Here is a 17,959-nt window from a genome sequence, read left to right as displayed (position 1 = left end):
CTGTTATGATTTTAGAGAGCTTGAATATGTTTGCTTCTAAGAATATTATTTAGTAATAAAACAATTTGCTCATTTAAATTGGAAAAATTAAGACCTCTCCAAGGTCTGCTGGGATGGCTTCTTGGCCTCTGGCTTCAGCCCAGCCTCCCCCGGGGCTATTTCTGGCCAGGAGGGTAAGAGATTTCTGTCTCCTTTTTGGAGGGCCTTTTGTGTGCCCTCAAACTCGGAGCCAAATCTCCCCCTTAGAAAAATAAAAAGCTGTGTTTCAAGCCCCTGTAAAAAAAAATAAATAAAAAAAAAATAAATTAGAAAAATTAAAAAAATGAAAAGTGTTCATGATACCATCATTTCAAACAATGCTGTAATTTTAGTGCACCGACTTCCAGTTTTTTTCCTATCTTAACTTGTACTACCTCAATTAGAGCACAGGACAATCAGAAGGCCAACACAGTCGCTGGCTTACCCTCTGCAGTCACACTCTCCCCAACCTTAACACCTGCAGCCACTGACCAGCGATCCGTCCCCTCACTGCTATCTTCTCAAGACATACATATAGGTGGGCTCCAGTTTGTCAGCGTTTTTCTGAGACTGTCTTCCTTTACTGAGTATGTGCTTTTCTGATTCAGCCAAGTGGTTAAAAGTATTGATAACATGGCTCATTTTTATTACTGAGTTGATATATCACACACATTACTGCATGGATATGTCACTCTTTATCCATTCACCTGTTTTAGAGCAGTAAATGACAGTTATGTACAGAACTGCTATAAATATTCACACACATTTTGCCGTGAATGTAAGTTGTTTCTTAAGGGTAAATAAGTAGAGTAAGACTGTTGTTGTATAGCATATGGTAAGTATGGATTTAACTAGATAGGAGATTGAGATGCCATTTTCCAGAGTGGCTGCTTTGCATCCCTACCAGCCATGCATGGGAGTGGCCATGCTACAAACAGCACTCATGCAATTTTATGATCAAACCCGCTTAGCTTGAAATCAAAGACATCTCACACTGCTTAAACAACTTGGTGCATATGTTTTTTTCCCACACGGAAGATGACTTCTTTAGAAGCGAGTTTCTATAGGCACCCTGAAACTGAGATTACTGTTTCAGGGTATACTTTAAAGGTACAAAAGTCCAAGGGCATATTAGAAAGTACTTGAACATTACCAAGTTATTTTTCAAAATTTTAACAATTTATAAGGGCACCAGAAATTATGGATATTTTCCTTGATCCCCCGACCAATATCTAGTGGATTTAAATTTGTTAATTTTGAAAACAAAACAATTTCGGTTGGCATCATTTGCAATGCTCTGACAGTTCTCTAAGTCTGCTCAGTAGCTCTTTTTCCTCTTGTGAGTTATCAGTACAAATTCTCTGTCTTTTTGGAAAATAATTATTACTCATTTTATTTATGCAAATATTTCTTAAGTTTACTTTTCAATTCAAAAATATAAATTTATCTTTTAGAAATTTAGAAAATGCATAAAAATAAAAAAGGTTAAGAAAAAAATCACTTCAAATCTCACAACTCAAAGACACCCCAAAATATGTTGGGGAACATAACTCAAGACATCTCTCCTCAAAATACATTCTTAAAGGTGCTATTTTGTTTTTGCATCCCCCATCACCACCTAACTGCACCTAATAGGGATCACACTACATATCTGACTTTGTCTCCTGCTTTTTTTACTCCATAATATGTTATAGAGAGCTTTCCACATCAATGGATATAGCATTGTATCAAAAGCACACAACTTGTTTGTAGGAGGAGAGGTAATAAATGTTTCCGGCCTCTGGGCCATTTAGTCCCTGTTGTAAATACTTTACACTGCCATTGCAATTACTTAACTCTGTGCTAAGAAAGTGGAGATATGGCAGCTAACATTACATAAATTAGTTCATGTACAGACAGTCTATAAATTAATGGATGTGGCTGTATTCCTATAAAATGTTATTAACAAAACCAGGCCATGGGCTGGACTTGGCCTGTGAGTCATAGTTTGTCAACCTCTAGCACATACCATTCTGTGAAATGGCTACATAGAAATCCATTTCATCAATATACTATAATTTAATCCCTAATTGGTAGACATTTAAGTTCTTCCCAAATTTTCATTGTAAAGAGCACTGTGCAAAGGGAAGCAGTGCTTCCTGTAGCGAGCTTAGTGAGCTCTTGTTCCTCCTGACCTAACTGGGGGCAATGACAGATGCAGAGAGGACAAACGATAGAAGACAGATGGGCAGAAAGTTGGGGCCAGGTGTGCTGGGCGCTTGGATGGAGACGCAGAACAGCCTCGTTGCTTCTTTTCTATAATAACTCTTCTTGTACTTTGCTTCTTTTCTCTTATTCTTTAAGGCCTTACTTCTTCACTATTCTTTAAAACCTTGCTTCTTTTCTATTCTTTAAAGTCTCTTTCCTTAGACTCACTCTGTCCCATGTTTTCCTTAATCTCTCTTAAAGTCTCAGTCCTCAGATTTGCACTGTCCCATGTTTTCTCTAATCTCTAGCACAACTCAGCAGCCTACTAATCAATCAACCATGTCCTCCTTCAGCAAATCTTTTATATCCAATGGTAAACAGGAGGTGGAACAACAGTTCTTGGGGAGGGGCGTGACATTTTAACAAGAGAAACCTGCTCTCTACTTTTCTGAACTTAAACAATTTAGGAAAAGCAGCTGTGCTGCATTTGCCTCTCCCTCTCTTCTGCGGCTAAGGTCGTGCCAAACTCAGCCTGTAGATCATTGAGCACAACTGTGCTTATGTCAGGTTCTCATAAACTTCTCATAATCCACTCCCCACAGTCTCCAAACTCATTCTGTGAAGCCATTATTATCCCAATCCCCAAACTGGGTAAGAATACGACAAAAATAGAAAACTAGAGGAAAATTTCCTTGATGAATATAGATGCAAAACTCCTCATAAAATACTTTCAACCCAAATTGAAAAAAAAAGAATGCTGTGAGAATTTTATACAAAATTACTTTGATAAAAATGATAGCTAAAATCCTGAACCTGAATCAAAGTCTCTACTCATCTTATACTTATTAATATACTGCTAAACTGTTTTTCTATGAGACTGTAGGAAAATTTATATTCTTGTACCCAACACATGATAGCACCCACTTCTTTGGATCTCAGACTCTATCTAAAATAACATTGCACTTTTTATATTACATTTTTGTTTTGTATGAAGTAACTACTTATTATACAGTACTTGTATATTCTATTCTATTTTTACTTATTCTTTTGTGAGCCACTCAAAGTATCTATCCATTTTTCTAGTGCAGTGTTTACATTTTTGTGTTGATTCATAAGTGTTCTTGTATATTAAAGATATCAATACTATTTTAAATCATGTTAAATATAATTATCTAGTCTGATACTTTCTTTTAACCTTGTTTATATGTTTGGCAAATTAATTTAAAAATATTTTATAATTCATCCTGTTAGTTGCTCCCTTGCCATCTAGCTTATACATTATGCTTTAAAACATCCTTCTCAGGGGCTCAGGATGGAGCTAATTGTACAGTACTTGTCTAACACGCACAAGGCCCCAGGTTTGATCCCTAGCACCACACACACACAGCCTGAATTACAGCAGTAGTCACCTGTATGAATTGGTGCCTCACCCATAGGCTCCAATTGGAGGAATTTCTACTACAAACACAGCTGCCCTCTGGTGGGAGGAACAAATGAACCTTGATGGAAGTTTCCTCCATTGTGAGAGCTCCCAGGGTTGCAAAATCTGGGAGTTCATAGGTGGAGGAGGAGAAGGTGGATGGAGCCATCTCAAATAGGCCTTGCACATCAAGGTCAGAGTGTGGCCTTTCTTTTAAGAAAGGCTTTAGAAAAGAAAGTGGCATACTTGACTGGACGCATCAGAACTGGGTTCAGGGTCTGATGCCACTCATTTCTTACCTCAAACCTATCTGAGTTACTAAGCCTTAGTGCATCAGTGGAACTAACCCTAGTCCTCGGACTGGGCAGCAGCAGGGAGACACACACAAGCTTCACAAACTGTAGAGCTCTCGAAATGAAAGAAACTCTCATTAAAGTGCAAAAGCCTCTGACAGAGCTGCGTAGTTGGAGAGAGGGGCCCAGAGTGTGGGCTCTGGCACCTGTGAGATGTGGATCAGTGTTTTCTCCAGCTACCTTTGTCTGTAAAGTGGCAGCACCCCACCCATGTCATTGGGTTGTTATGGAAAGAGCTTGGCACACAGTAAGTAACTCAAAGTATGCTACTATAAGGATCACTTTACTACTACTATGACTTCTGATCCTTTGCTCCCCAGTCCCCATTACCCTTGCTGAGGACCCACACTAATGACAGGGCTACGGCCCCCAGGTCAGAGCTGCAGAACTAGCTAGACTTTCTGCTCTGTGAGGAGGAAGAAGCCACTTTGGAGAGGAAGAGTAGACTCCAGAGGAAAGGGGAGTGGGGCTGGCACAGCCTAAGCATTCTCTGTGGGAGGACAGAGGAGCTCAGGGAAGAGAAGCCAATGCAGTACCTGCTATGGGGGGTTACAGTGCCTCAGTTAAAATTTCAGAACCTCACCAAAGGACAGTCCAACCTCACAATCTACATTTCCTTTTCTTTGCTAATAGGAAGGATAAAAAAAAATGCATCTATCCTTCCCAATTTTCTCCCTAAGGTGTGCACACACATGGACGCATGCATGAATGCACAGCACTTACACACCTGAGCCTCTGTCATTACTGTTCAGTGACTGAATGGAATTTTCCTGTCCATAGGGAATGTCAAAAGACTGCCTGTCTCCTGGATTCCTAGAACCACTGGGCTCCTGTCCACAGGAATTCAATCCTTCCAAATTGATAAACTACTGCTATAAACTTGGATAGTAAACTTGGACAGTAAAGTTCAGCTTTTTCTGTTTGTTGGTTTTGTTTCCTATTGTAACTCTCAATCACTGGCACTTACAATGAATACGCCACAATGTTGACATAAACAGTAGCTGGTTTTGCTGGGTTAGATAGGCACAAATCGAAGCCTTCTTTTCTTGCTAAGTATAGGTGTGAACGTTAAGTCCGTTTATGTTAACAAAACAGGGCTCTATAGGTGAGAAACTGTCCAGCTCAGAGATGCCTCAGGTTCCAAAGTGACTGTGTAGTGGGAGACAACTTAATAAATGCATAGTGAGGCACACGACGCCCCTCCTCCTCCTCAGCTCAGAGGTAGTTCAGCTGTCCTGTTTCTAGTCTTGGTTCTCTCACACTAACTGTGGGATTCTAGAAGTACCGTGATTCCTCATCTGAAAAATCAACATAGCCTTCAAATGCTTCAATAATGTAAATGACATGAAAGACAAAGAAAGGGCAAGAAACTGTCCCACGTGAATGCCAACTAAATGCAATAAATGATGCAGGACAGGGCTCCAAGTGGGCTGTGTGTGGGGAAGCAATAAAAGACATTATTGGCTGGATTGGCAAAAATGGAGCATGAAGTAAAGTGCTACATTTCCTGCAATTGATAATCACACTGTGATTACATAAGAGAATGCCCTTGTTCTTAGGAAATCCACAATATACCCTGAAGTATTTAGGGCACCAAGAATTGTGGAGTTGATGTTTGCAACTTTCAAATGGTTCAGAAACACGTGTGAGTGGGGGGAGAGAGAGAGACAGAGAACGGGAGAAAGAAGGACAAAGTAAACAGTGAAATGTAAACAGGTAAAAGATTATACAGGAATTCTATGTTACATGTTTTAAATTTTCCTGCAAACTTAAAATTATTTCTGAGTGAATGAATAAAGGGATTGGACCAAATTATGAGTAAGGCCCCTTATTCTAAGAGAATGGCTTAAAGAGTGATTGTTGGAGCTATCCTTTGAAAATTTAAACACGCCATAAAGAACCTACAAAGCACATGGGTGGGGAGGGAGCTCCGAGGGCTCCCTGCTGAACCAGACAGTGAACACTTGCGGTAAACTCACTGTCTCCAGCACCAGCTGTGTAACTGGAAAGTCCAGTTCCGAGATTCACATCTGCAGTGGTGGCTTAAGGGAGTGGTAGCCTTTCTCATACTGCACAAGCCCTACTTTCCTCTGCTGGCATCACTAAGGAGCACCACGCAGACCGTGGCACTATTAGAACCCATGCTCAGCCCTCTTATCACACAGGGCCAAGGCCCCAGGCCTGAGGAAAGACAGGGTTCATTGTGTTCTCATTCGTATTTCTCACCGGTGAACCTCAGCTAAGAGCACTGTTGGATGCTTTCAGCTTTGTCTTTAATTAGAAACAAAAACTCTCCTTTCTTCACTGCTATTGCAAGTATTTCTATGGTTCCATTGCCCATAAAATCTCCTTAATGTGTGGGCTTCCTAGAGTACAATTTTTCTGTATTAGTGATAGCTAAATATCAAAAGTTGAGTTCTTAAATCCAGTGACAGGTGATGGGGAAAAAAAGGTGATAATAAGCTTAGGTGCTTTTGGAGGCAAGGAGGCTATGGATTTGAACACTATGTATATTGGAAATGCCTTAGTTTTTTTTTTTTTTTGGAACATCTGAGAAGTCACTCAAATACCGTTTGAAATATATGAGTAAGAAGTGGATACAAAGATCTCTTCCACTACCAGTATGCAGTCCTGGAGGGTAGGAAATGTGTCTCACTCCTCAAATTCTTTACAACAACTAGCTGCATAGGTGAGTTTAAGCAATGAGGCAGGAAGCTGCTCTGCCTCCTGTAAACTTCGGCCGATGATGTTCACCTGATGGATGGCAGGATGCAAAGTCAGCAAGCAGAGTGCTTCTTGCCTGCAGAACTATGAGAAGAGATTGATATCTGCACTCGTTACTTATGGAGGAAACATTCAGGAGACAAGGAAATAGTTTACTTGATGTGAGAAATGTCTTTCTAGCCTAATGATTCTCTGGTGGTATTTTTATAATGTTCAAGTAGATAAATGCATCCAATAATTCAAAAATATGGGGGTCGTTGCTGGAAAACAATAGTTGAGAACACAATATGAAAAACATAATCCTGGGCGTAATTTAAACAGTTTTGAATAAAATGTAAATAAATGGGATTAGAGGGCAATTAAACAAAAGCAATTTGACCAATGCCAATTTGAATTTCTGCCTAATGTTAATGAAACAATACTTAGAAAAGCAAGGTAATCAACTCTTGCTGACACTGAGAATCAGATAATAGGATCCTCAGACATAGCAAGAGGAAAGATGAGGGGATGCTGAAGCTGCAGAAATACAAAAGGGAGACCCACCAGGGGAAAGCAAATCTGCTTGAGGCTATGTGCAATGAAAGAAAGACCCAAGAAAGGGAAAATGAGTGTGCTGTATGAGCTCCAGCTCTTCTGCTCAAAGCTTCCAGACACATCTCAGATGGGCCTTCTACCATCCTTCCCGTACCTCACCACAAAATGTGCACCTGGGAAGAGCAGAGTAGCTAGGTTGGTTGCACGTGGTCTTCCACAGTGCCTCTAAGAATGTTTGGATCTTGAAGTAGGCTAGTTGAGCCGCTTTGCACCCACATCTACTATCTACACACTGTACATTCCCAAAAAACTTGGGCTGAATAAAATATCCTGGTGGGATGAATCTGCAGAGTTACAAGTTTGAGACAAAAGGCTGGAACCAGACTTACAACAAGGAACTAAATTTTCCTCTCTGGCACCACCAACATGATTGTGTAACACGTTCAAGTGGATGGGAGACACTGCAGCTGAAGGTGGTTCCTTTTCTTCCCTTCTTCTTTTTAATTTTTACTTTATGCAGTACTTGGGATTGAACTCAGGGCTTTCCAGGCAAGTTCTCTACCACTTGGGCCATGCCTCCAGTTCTTTTACTGTATTAGTTGATTTTTGACTAATAGGGTCTCTGGAGCATTTGCCTAGGGTAGCCTTAGAGTGCAATCCTCCTACCTCTGCCTCTTGAGAAGTGGGTCACAGCCACCATGCCCAGCCCTAGGTAGCTCCCTTTCTGACAGAAAGCATTACAAACCAGTGACTCTTTCAAAGACCATTGGAAACAAATCTCCAAACTTCCAATGGTTTGGTGAGGTATTTCTCAACCTTCAAACAATAAGAATCCACCAATGCCAGTACAGAAATATTTTTACCAGCAAACAATCTTAAAGTCAAGTCTATAAATATTGCCTTATTTACAATCCAACTCTCTGAAGATGGCAAACAGTGGTCCTGGCTGTCCTCTGCAGTGGACTGGTGAATGTAGTGTCAAGATCAAGAAAATGTCAAATGCACGTAACTAATTCTTCTTGAAATCCAGAAAAATGCTGGCAGGAAAATGAGTTCTTGAATCTTGTTCAAAGGTGTGTGGAAAAGCAGCACACTACCTTCACAATTACTTAATCCCACTGCAGTATTCAGCTCTTTGTGTGTGTGTGTGTGTGTTTGTGTGTGGTACTCTTCCTTTATGGGAGAGAGTGAGCTTGCCTCTTTATTTTGAGGCACCCAGGGAAGTCTGAGGTAAATGTTCTCCACTGCTAAATCCAAAGCCAGCCCAACAGCAATAACGCAGAAGCTCCTCAGAGAAGTCCTGAACTGAGAACTTCCATAGTGCACACTTTTAAAAAAGCTCTGTCGATTCTTGAAACCAGTTCCAGCAAGAAATAGTCTGATCATCCTTCCTTTGAATATGAGCCGGCCTCAGGAATCTGGTTCCAATGAAGAACGTGAGGTGAAACGCTTCATGATGTGACTTCTGAGCCTCGTTACAGAAAGAAGTACAGGGTCTGCCTGGCCCTCTCTTGAGATGCTCATCCTTGAACTGCAGCTGCCATGTTACAAGGAGTCCACTACTGTGTGGAACGGCCATCTGCAGGTGTTCCAGTCAACAGCCCAACTCAGGTCCCAGATAACAATCATCACCAATCAGCTGGATTTACACATGTTACTTCAACCATGGGACTGAGGAAGGCCTCAAGAAAATTCTAGCTCTAGCCCCTCCCTGACTGTCTGGGACCCTAAGTGGAAACTATCTAGCCACGGCCAATCAACTCTGAGGACTATGAGAGACAGCAGTAATCAACAAATGTTGTTTTAAAAAAAAGGTCTGCAAACTGGCCTGTGGATAAAATCTAGCCTGTAACATGTTTTTGTGTAGCATGTAGGCTAAGTATAGTTTGATACATTTTTAAAGAGTGGTAAAACAAACAAACAAACAAAAAAATAAAAAATATGTAACAAAGACCATAAGTGTCTCTCAAAGCCAAAAATATTTCCTCTCTGGCCCTTCACAGAAAACGTTTTCCCACCACTTACTTAAACTGGAGTTTTCAGATTGCTTGTTACAGAAACACACAACTGGAACTGCAGAGCTTCTGGGATGTAAGGAGAGGCAATGCTAGGCCATCACTGCACTTGCAGTACCATGCAAGCCACCCTGAAAAGCTACATCTACCTGCAATCTGCAGCCAGTATCTATCCTGTCAGTAACTGCTATGAGGGTTGGGGTATGCGGCTCAGTGATGGAGCTCTTGCCTAGTACATATGAATCATTAAGTTCCATCCCCAGCACTACACAAGATAAATAGTAATTGCTATCATACAACACTGTAATTTAATAAACATACCTGCTCAAAGAAAAGTGACAGTAATGAGATTAGTAAAAACAAGGACTATATGAGACATATATCTTGGATTTGATTCTAGATCAAGTTCCGTAATTTTTATTTTTTTTGGCAGCACTGGGGTTTGAACTCAGGGCCTTGAACTTGCTAGGCAGGTACTCTACCACTTTAGCCATGCTTCTAGCCCTTAAGTTCTAATTTTGAGATACTCATTAATAATTATAATAAAATAGGCAGCATTTATTGGCTCTTTAATAAGTACCAGACATTTTTCTAAAACTATCCTATACTTATTATCTTAGTGAGGCCTCAGAACAACACTCATTTCCATTTTACAGATGAGAAAACTGAAGCACAGATGAGAAAACTGAAGCACAGATGATCTAACCTAAGACCACACAGACAGGATGTGAATCCAGACCTGAGTCTCAATCATAAACTTAACCACTGTACTGGGCAGTTCCTCCACAGAAAATTCCAGTAAAAACACTTAGTGGTAATTTAGAGAATGCAGCAGGCTCCTCTGGGAAGGGCAGCACCCATTGACCTCTCTGGCCAGACCTTCCTGGGTTCTGGCCAAGGGTGCTGTCCATCCTCACCCAGCAATAAGACCTGGAAACGGAGACTCCACGTTTTCCTGAGATCCTAGGACTTTCAGTAGCATCTACCCTTCTATTGAGAGTTTTTGAAGATCCCAGACTAGCCCAAACCATCTAAAGCTTCCCACATTTACTCTGTTTTTTGTCAATCAACATGTGGAAAATTTGCTTTCCAGAGGTATTACAGTCCTGGGAGACATAATATAGCCCCTTCACTATCAGCACATAGCTAAATAAAACCAACAGACTGACCAAGAGCCAAGCAACATCAAAAAAGAGTTCCAGATCACTATTAGGACCAGTGGTCACAGAGAGTCAGATGAGCATCAGTGTTCTCATCTGTGGAGCAGGAGTAATAACACCCACTGGGGTCTGTTGTGTAGACAGAGCAGAGCTATGTAAAGGATCTGTTCCAATGTCTGGCACACGGGCAACAGGTGTGATTACTGTAACACAGAACACATGTGCCTTCTGGAGTCCTGCTCACTTCCCAGCTTTTCACTGAATAACTAGAAAAGCTGTGAACCACAAAGAAAGATCCACATTCATGAACAGGCAGAATAGTGGTTGTCACTTATCCACTGGTTACACATTTTCCATCTCCTACCATTTTAAAAATGGCTTCATCACATTCTGCCCTCCAAATGAGCTTTGCACAAATAAGTGGAAATCATTGCCCTGATTAACGGTGTGGCAAGGCCACTCCAGCACACTGACCAAAGGCAGGGAATGACATCTTGTCTACTCACCAGAAAGGAAAAATAATGAGGCGGCTGATGAAAAATATGAAGGAAAAGATGAAAAACAAGGTGTTACAGGTTTTCTTCCATCCAGCGTAAGAAAACATCTTAGCAGACTGCAAATAAAGGAAGAAACTTCATTCAGATAAGGTGCTAATAGCATAATTTTTAATTGATAAATGAGACAACATGATGTCTGGGATTTGCCTCACAACAATCTGGGGAAGTTGGAGGAGGGGTAGGACCATGGGTTAAACAAGATTGGCCACAATGGTAACTGTTAGAGCTCTTTATCTTGTCCTGCGTTTGACATTTTCCATATGTCTCCTTTCTTTCAAAAACCTAGAAGCTAGCACAATCAGTCTTAGTGTGCATCTCAGTGGACATTTACTTAATATCTCCATTTAACCAGGAGAAGAGCTGCACTGCAGCAAGGCTATGATAGTAGTGAAATGAGGCTGGGCTGGGAATGCTGTAATCAATGTGGCTACTTCAAGGCAGATGACGGAAGAGGTGTCAGTGTTGGGAGGCAACTTGTGGGGGGCCCTGCCATGGTTGATTGTTTCCTATTTATTTTATGCTAGTCCATACTGCTCATATTGTCTGTGTTGGACAAAAAGAATTATAAAAGAGGTGCTGAATGTGATACCAGAAGGTTCCTTGATGAGGATGCTCGACTGTATTATCCAGTGCAGCGCAAGGTTGGAGGGGAAAGTTTCTGGTGGGAGTTGGGAGTGAGGGATGGGTAGAAGCTGCTGGGGTGCATACTGTCCCTCTAGGGAGCATGGCTTAGACTCAAGCAGTTTCAGAGCCGATTATCATCTGAGGTCCAAGACTTTTCTAGGAAGGATTTACACTGCATCTTCCATGCTTTTTCTTACCAAGGGGAGAAGATATGACCAGCCTGTGGGGATAGCAGAGGGCCCAATGGGAAGGCTAGTACATAGAGGGTTAGTACAACCAGGAGGTAGGAGACAGGTGTAGGGGCAAAGGCCAGAAATTTGTAGTAGCTGAAACAGAAAGCACAGCTGTCTGAAAGGCTAGGCCACAGTGGGAAGCTAGAGATAGGTGTAGGCATAGAAATCCCTGTAAACTCATTCACAGGGGAAAAAACAGCATTATTGGGCAAAAATATATACAACACCTTTGTAATGATAAAACATCAGATGATAGCCCTTCTTCAGTGTTTAATCATCAGTCAGGATATATTAAAGGGTTGGGCCAAAATCCAAACTTGGCCAAGAGGAAAATCAGAGGACCAGGATGATGCATCAAGAAGGCAAAAGATCATGTATGAGTAAGAATCATAAGTGCTGTAGACACTTTTTCTTGCAAAGGAATGTACCACTAACTGTCTTGAAGAATATGAAAGACTAGTAATAGGCACCATCTCAATGAAGGTCTAAATGGACACAAGTGGTACCATGTCTGGGTTCAATTAGAACTTGACTGAGAGGATAAACATTCAAACAACCATTCAAGGAAATCGTTGAATATGCAACCTTAAGAAGATAAAAAATAGGGCCTGTCTCCATGTAATGCTGTCTCTCCCACCAGCTGTTCATGGAAAGTAACCTTGGGTACTGTGTCTCATGTCAGATCATGACTCGTGGCTCAAGAATGATTTATGATCATTAATGCAAAGCTGTTCTTATAGTTTACCCACGAAGGGACCTCTAAGTTCGACATTTCATTTTTCTTCTGTTTTTAACCTAAGAGCCTCAGAACATTTTCAAACAGCAATGAGCTAAACTTCACAATATACCCTAAGGGATAGTATGACTTCTCATGTTACAGCTGGGTATAGAAAACAAAACAATAAGTGATTTGCCCAAGTCTCTTAGGGAGTTGTGTTGTGTCAATGACAGGGTAGAGGAGGGTGGGAGGAGAAAATCAAGTGTTCTAGTCCCAGTTTGAATAGCAAACTCTGCTTTAATAACACAGTGGAAGTGTTTCTACATTGGACACACACCAAAAGAAACTGAATAAGAGCATTTACAAGCAACAGACTAGTATAAAATTCTTAAGTCATGGCTAATGTGTTCTTAATTTTCAGTCAGGGTCACTGAGATATGATCAGAGAAACAGGTAATTATAAGAGAGATGGCTACATCCAGAGAGCAACACATGGAAAAGCTGGCATAGTCCTTCTTTGCTACGTCATTTGCTACCCTGAAGCACATATACTAATCTTGACCTTCAGAATGGGATTTACATATCTAATTACAATTACAGACAAAGTAGAAGCAACATTCTTTACAAAGAGAATATGTTAACAGTGGCTAAGTTGCTTTGAAACGGCTTCAAATGACTTCTGGTTACTTCTTAAACAGGGCTGGGCAAATTATGGTTCAGCCCATAGGTTAAAGCAGGTTGGCTTGTAAGAATGGTTTTCACATTTTTAAAGGGGTATAAAAAAAGAAAAAAAAAAACCCCAAAGAACAAAGAATATGTGATAGATATCACATAAAGCCTACAAAACTAGACTTACTATATGGCCCTTTACCAAAAAGCTTGCTAAACCCAATCTAGAAGATTGAGATTCTATTAAATTTAATTTCTTCCATATCAACCTATATTCAGCTATTAGCCCTTCCCCAAATGCTTCACATTTAGAGCAATCCCAAATGTGAAATGGGTTAGCATCATTTTCCTTGGGGCACTACAAATGAGGATATTGAAATGAATAAGCAAGTGGTTCAGGAGATGTTGCTCTAACTACACCAGGAGAGCTTGAGGTGAGAGGACCATTTAGTCACGGCCTCAACATCAACAGGAACCAAGGCACAACAGAAGCAGGTCAAGAAAACAGTCCTAATGTCACTTTATTTCTCATATTTTGTGTGGTTTGGGATTAGGAAGACTCCTGTCATAATGTTCCCTGACTTAGAAAACATCCTAAGCCCTCTTCCTCCCTTAGAAAATGAATGCCATTTAAAAAAACACATGAGCTGGCATTCCCAAAAGCAGGGGACTGGATAGGAATAGGATGCTGCTGCAGTGTGAGCATCCAGTGGGTAGTCAGGCACTTGCTCAGATGAATCGATGGTGTCATCCAGCTTTGGGAATCCAGAATGCCATGAATACAGGTTTTCCTTCTCCAAGATTCAAGCTCATTTCTTCTTCAATATCTCATCTTACTTCCTGAACTAACACCAGCATACAACTTTCCTAAGTGAAGTCCTATAACTTAGCCTCTTACTATACCACAGGCAACTGGAAAATCAAAACCAAGAGGTTACATTTCTTTCACTTTGAAGCATCCAGGGACCCAGAGACATACTTGGACTTTGGGTGTTTTCAGGACAGAGTGTCCTCCTGAATCACCCACAGACAATTCTTTCTACAGGAAGTTACAGAAAGCCAGGGTAGGTAGGACGTGGTATTGTAATTATTTTTTAAATGGCAAACACTTACCTCCAGCCAAATGTCAGCCACATCGTGCACAAGCATCACGAGGGTCCCACTTCGGATGTAATTAGCACACCAAGAAAAGCTCATCAAACTAATAGCAGCCAGGTGGTGGATGACATTAGCTAGAAAATCCTACATAACGGAAGAAAAATGAAAGTAGTTATTTCTCAGTCGCAGGAAGAGACGATAATAATAAAAAGAGTAATGCCAATAACTAACATCTGTACGATTTGAAATCTGTAAAATACTCTAATTCTTAAACACAATCCCAGGGACCTGGGACCAAGGGACCAAGTATTACCCTCACTGATGAAATCATTTAACCTTGCATTGAATCATTGTCATCAAATATAACATCTGCTGTCCTTTACACAACCCCATGCTGGTTTACTTACATACACACATACAAGCATATCCTTGCAGACATTTATATTTTCTGTTTACTCCTAAATTAATTTAACTTAAGAAGGAAAAGTATTTGGGGATGATGGCTCATATCTATAACCCCAGCCACTCAGGAGGAGATGGGGAAGGATGGCAGTTCAAGGCCAACCCAGGCAAAAAAACTCATGAGACCCTCTGAATGAATGGGCTGGGTCTGGTGGTTCACACCTATAATCCCAGCTACATGGGCAGCACAGGTAGAAAGACTGAAGTCCCAGAATGACACAGGGAAAAAAATTAGACCCTCTCTGAAAAATAACCTAAAGTATGATGTGCTGGTGGGGTGGTAGAGCGCTTGCCTAGCAAGTGCAAGGCCCTGAGTTCAAACTCCAGTACTGCCAAAAAAAAAAAAGAGTTTTATTAACTACATAGCCATTAAAATAAGTTACTGCATATGAACTAAGGAAAATTTAAAGTGGGATAACTACATCAGAAAATCAAGGCTAAAGAAAGCTACCACCATTGAGCACTTAATATGTTTGTGAGGCATGTGACTGTCTCAAATATGTCAAAAACACTTGAGGTTTTCAGTTTCCCTGAAACTCGACTCAAAAAGTAAAGATGGCATTATAGCTCAATGTACTGAGCACTTACTCTAAACTAGGGCATGTTTTATATGAATTAACTTGCTTAATCCTCGTAACAACTAGATAAGATAGAAACTATTTTCAGCTCCATCTTTCAGATGAGGAAACCAGATTTAGGGAGTTTAGCCAAGTAGCACAATATGTTAAGAGTGGTGAAGTCAGGGGTTCAAACACAGGCAGTTGACTGCAGGGTGTGCATGAGCCATCTCCCAAAGATATGTACTTATAAAACATAAAACATATATTTAAATTTAAGTTCTGAAAAAGATGCACCTGCAAATAACAAAAGGAAAATGAACTACCTGAAATTGAAGATAGAGAAATAAAGGGCTGTAGGAGGAACAGCCTACCTATTTAGGAAAACTTCTAAAAATCTATTAGTTTCCATTCTTTCCCTTGAGAAAAAGCCTCAATTGGTTCAATTTTGATGTATCCTTAGCTGAAGTGAATAGCAGTAAATCTACAGCTATTTTTGAGTTATAAGGATGTAGATCATTTCTATCAGATTTTTTTTCATTCTTTTTTGTACATTTTAACAGGTTTCTTCATGGTATTTTTCATATTTTCATACAGACAGAGAATGTACTTTAGTCATATTCACCCAATTATCCTTTCTTGTCACTCCTCCCCCCATCTCTGGTTCCCTTCCCCTTCACAAATAGTCTCCTCCCACTTTCATGTCCTTTTTAAAAAAATCAATCTAGATTCCACACACAATGTGTTCTCATACTTAGATCCTGTAAGTTTTCCTTGAACATGACCATTTGACTTCGGGGTCCTCCTAGGATGTATAGTGCCCACCACTCAATTCAAATATCACTCAATCAAGCCACCTTCATTTTATCTCATATTAAATTAATTTTATTTATTATAAAATCTTTGCTGAAACCAGGGTTTAGCATCTGGAGTATAGACCAAGATTATTTATCATTTGATTTGTTTTGCTAACGTGTATGAGGAAATCTTGTGAGTTCATTCAGTGTCTAAAATGACTGCTGGAACAGCAAAAAGGCGTCAACCAAACAGTTCCTGCAATGTCTCACTTAGTGACCTCAGAAGAGGTGCTTTGAACGCCTGTAACTCAGTTTCCCTGAAAAATAAAGCAAAGCTAGCAAGGCAGGAAGCAAGGTTTTCTAACAAAGGTATTTGATGAATTAAGGAAAACAATGTTTTCAAAAAGTATCACATAAGGGATTGTCATTAACTGAAAGAATGTGGCTTCAGAATGAAAACTGCTAACACTTTTCTTCTGTGCATTAATGGACATGCAGCTCCTAAGCCAAAAGAAACAGAAACACCAAAAGGATTTCTGTTCTTACTGAACCGAGGTAGAGCTCAAAGTTAATGTTTCTGTAATGTTTCACTACAAATACTCACCCAGGCACAAAATCAGGAGCATAATTCTCACTGATCTATTTACTATTAAAAGCAAAAACAAACAAACAAAAAAACCAATGTGCTGGAACTAAATATAGATAAAAGTACAATATAAAGATTACAATTTGGGGCAGAAGGAAGAAAATTCTTGAAGAAACTGGTAAAAAAGTTTTGTAAATAAGACACTCACCTTTCTCTTGACATCAGTGCCGAGACTAAACAACAAAGACCAATAAAAACTCATTTCTAAAATGTAGTACCAGTACTGGGATGGCAGCAAGGGCTGAGAAAAAGGAAAGGAAAGCATTGTCACTTTGCAAAAAACTTATTTCAATGCACTAAAACCTACTTATGGTCCATATAATACTATAAAATAACAATGATTAAAACTGTAACTTCCTAAAATAAATTATACATATTTCAAGATGTTTTATTTCTAAAAGGGCAGACAAGTATTCTAAAATCAAGTTAAATTTTTTTATAGAAAAAGTTAATGAAACTGTTATAGGAGTAATTGCCTTATTTTAGTTTAATGCAAGTTAAGTTAGATGTACAACTGCATAAGGACACCAAAAATGTCTTCTGAAAAAAGGAATTAAATTTGAGTGCTAGGATTTTCCCTGATACTTGTATAGCAGAGGGTGTTTATTTTATGTAAGCTGGGACATTATGTCATTTGGTGAGAACATTTGGTTTGTCACCTCAATGTTTCCATCGATTTCTACCTTCTGATATCCATGGCTACATGTGGTGTCCTCCCACACTGACTATGGATTCGATCCTGGTCTTTAGTCAAGGAGACATAAGCAATGTAATGCAAGAAGAGACTTCATAAGCACCACGTAAGAAACCTGAGCTATCCTGCTGGAGACACCACAGAGAAGTGTATCAAGGTGCCAACCTATGAAAAACAAGAATGAGTGAGCTCAACAGACACCACACAGGGCACATCTGCTTAGACCAAATTGCTGACCCAAATCACGAGCAATAAATGGTTATGATTTTCAGGCACTAAGTTTGGGGGTGATTTGTTATGCACCAATAGATGACTGGTGCACCTGAGAAGGTCAAGTAATTAGGAGGTTGAAGATGATGGGATTGAACTATGGCCCAGAAAATACTTAGGTCCTTGTGGTCTAGGTCTAACCTTTGATTCCTCCATGCTGAGGCTAACACATTAAGAGGACTAATTTCAGTTGTGCACAGTGATGCATGACTGCAAATCCTAG

At 40.1% G+C, this 17,959-nt stretch overlaps 1 protein-coding gene across 2 annotated transcripts in view; it reads right to left on the bottom strand.

Moving 5' to 3' along the window:
- Positions 1–17,959, bottom strand: part of Cers3 (ceramide synthase 3) — a 104,494-nt gene that overhangs the window by 27,115 nt on the left and 59,420 nt on the right. For both annotated transcript variants that reach the window (XM_074062101.1, XM_074062103.1), the window contains exons 7-9: positions 16,921–17,013; positions 14,326–14,454; positions 10,918–11,024 (exon numbers count right to left, since the gene is read on the bottom strand). In XM_074062101.1, the coding sequence (XP_073918202.1) occupies positions 10,918–11,024; positions 14,326–14,454; positions 16,921–17,013 (329 nt within the window). The remainder of the gene's footprint in view (positions 1–10,917; positions 11,025–14,325; positions 14,455–16,920; positions 17,014–17,959) is intronic.

Source organism: Castor canadensis, chromosome 19, assembly GCF_047511655.1.
Source record: "Castor canadensis chromosome 19, mCasCan1.hap1v2, whole genome shotgun sequence".
In the NCBI taxonomy this organism is placed as follows: domain Eukaryota; kingdom Metazoa; phylum Chordata; class Mammalia; order Rodentia; family Castoridae; genus Castor; species Castor canadensis.
Note: the sequence above shows the minus strand (reverse complement) of the source record. Positions and strands in the feature narration are given on the sequence as shown.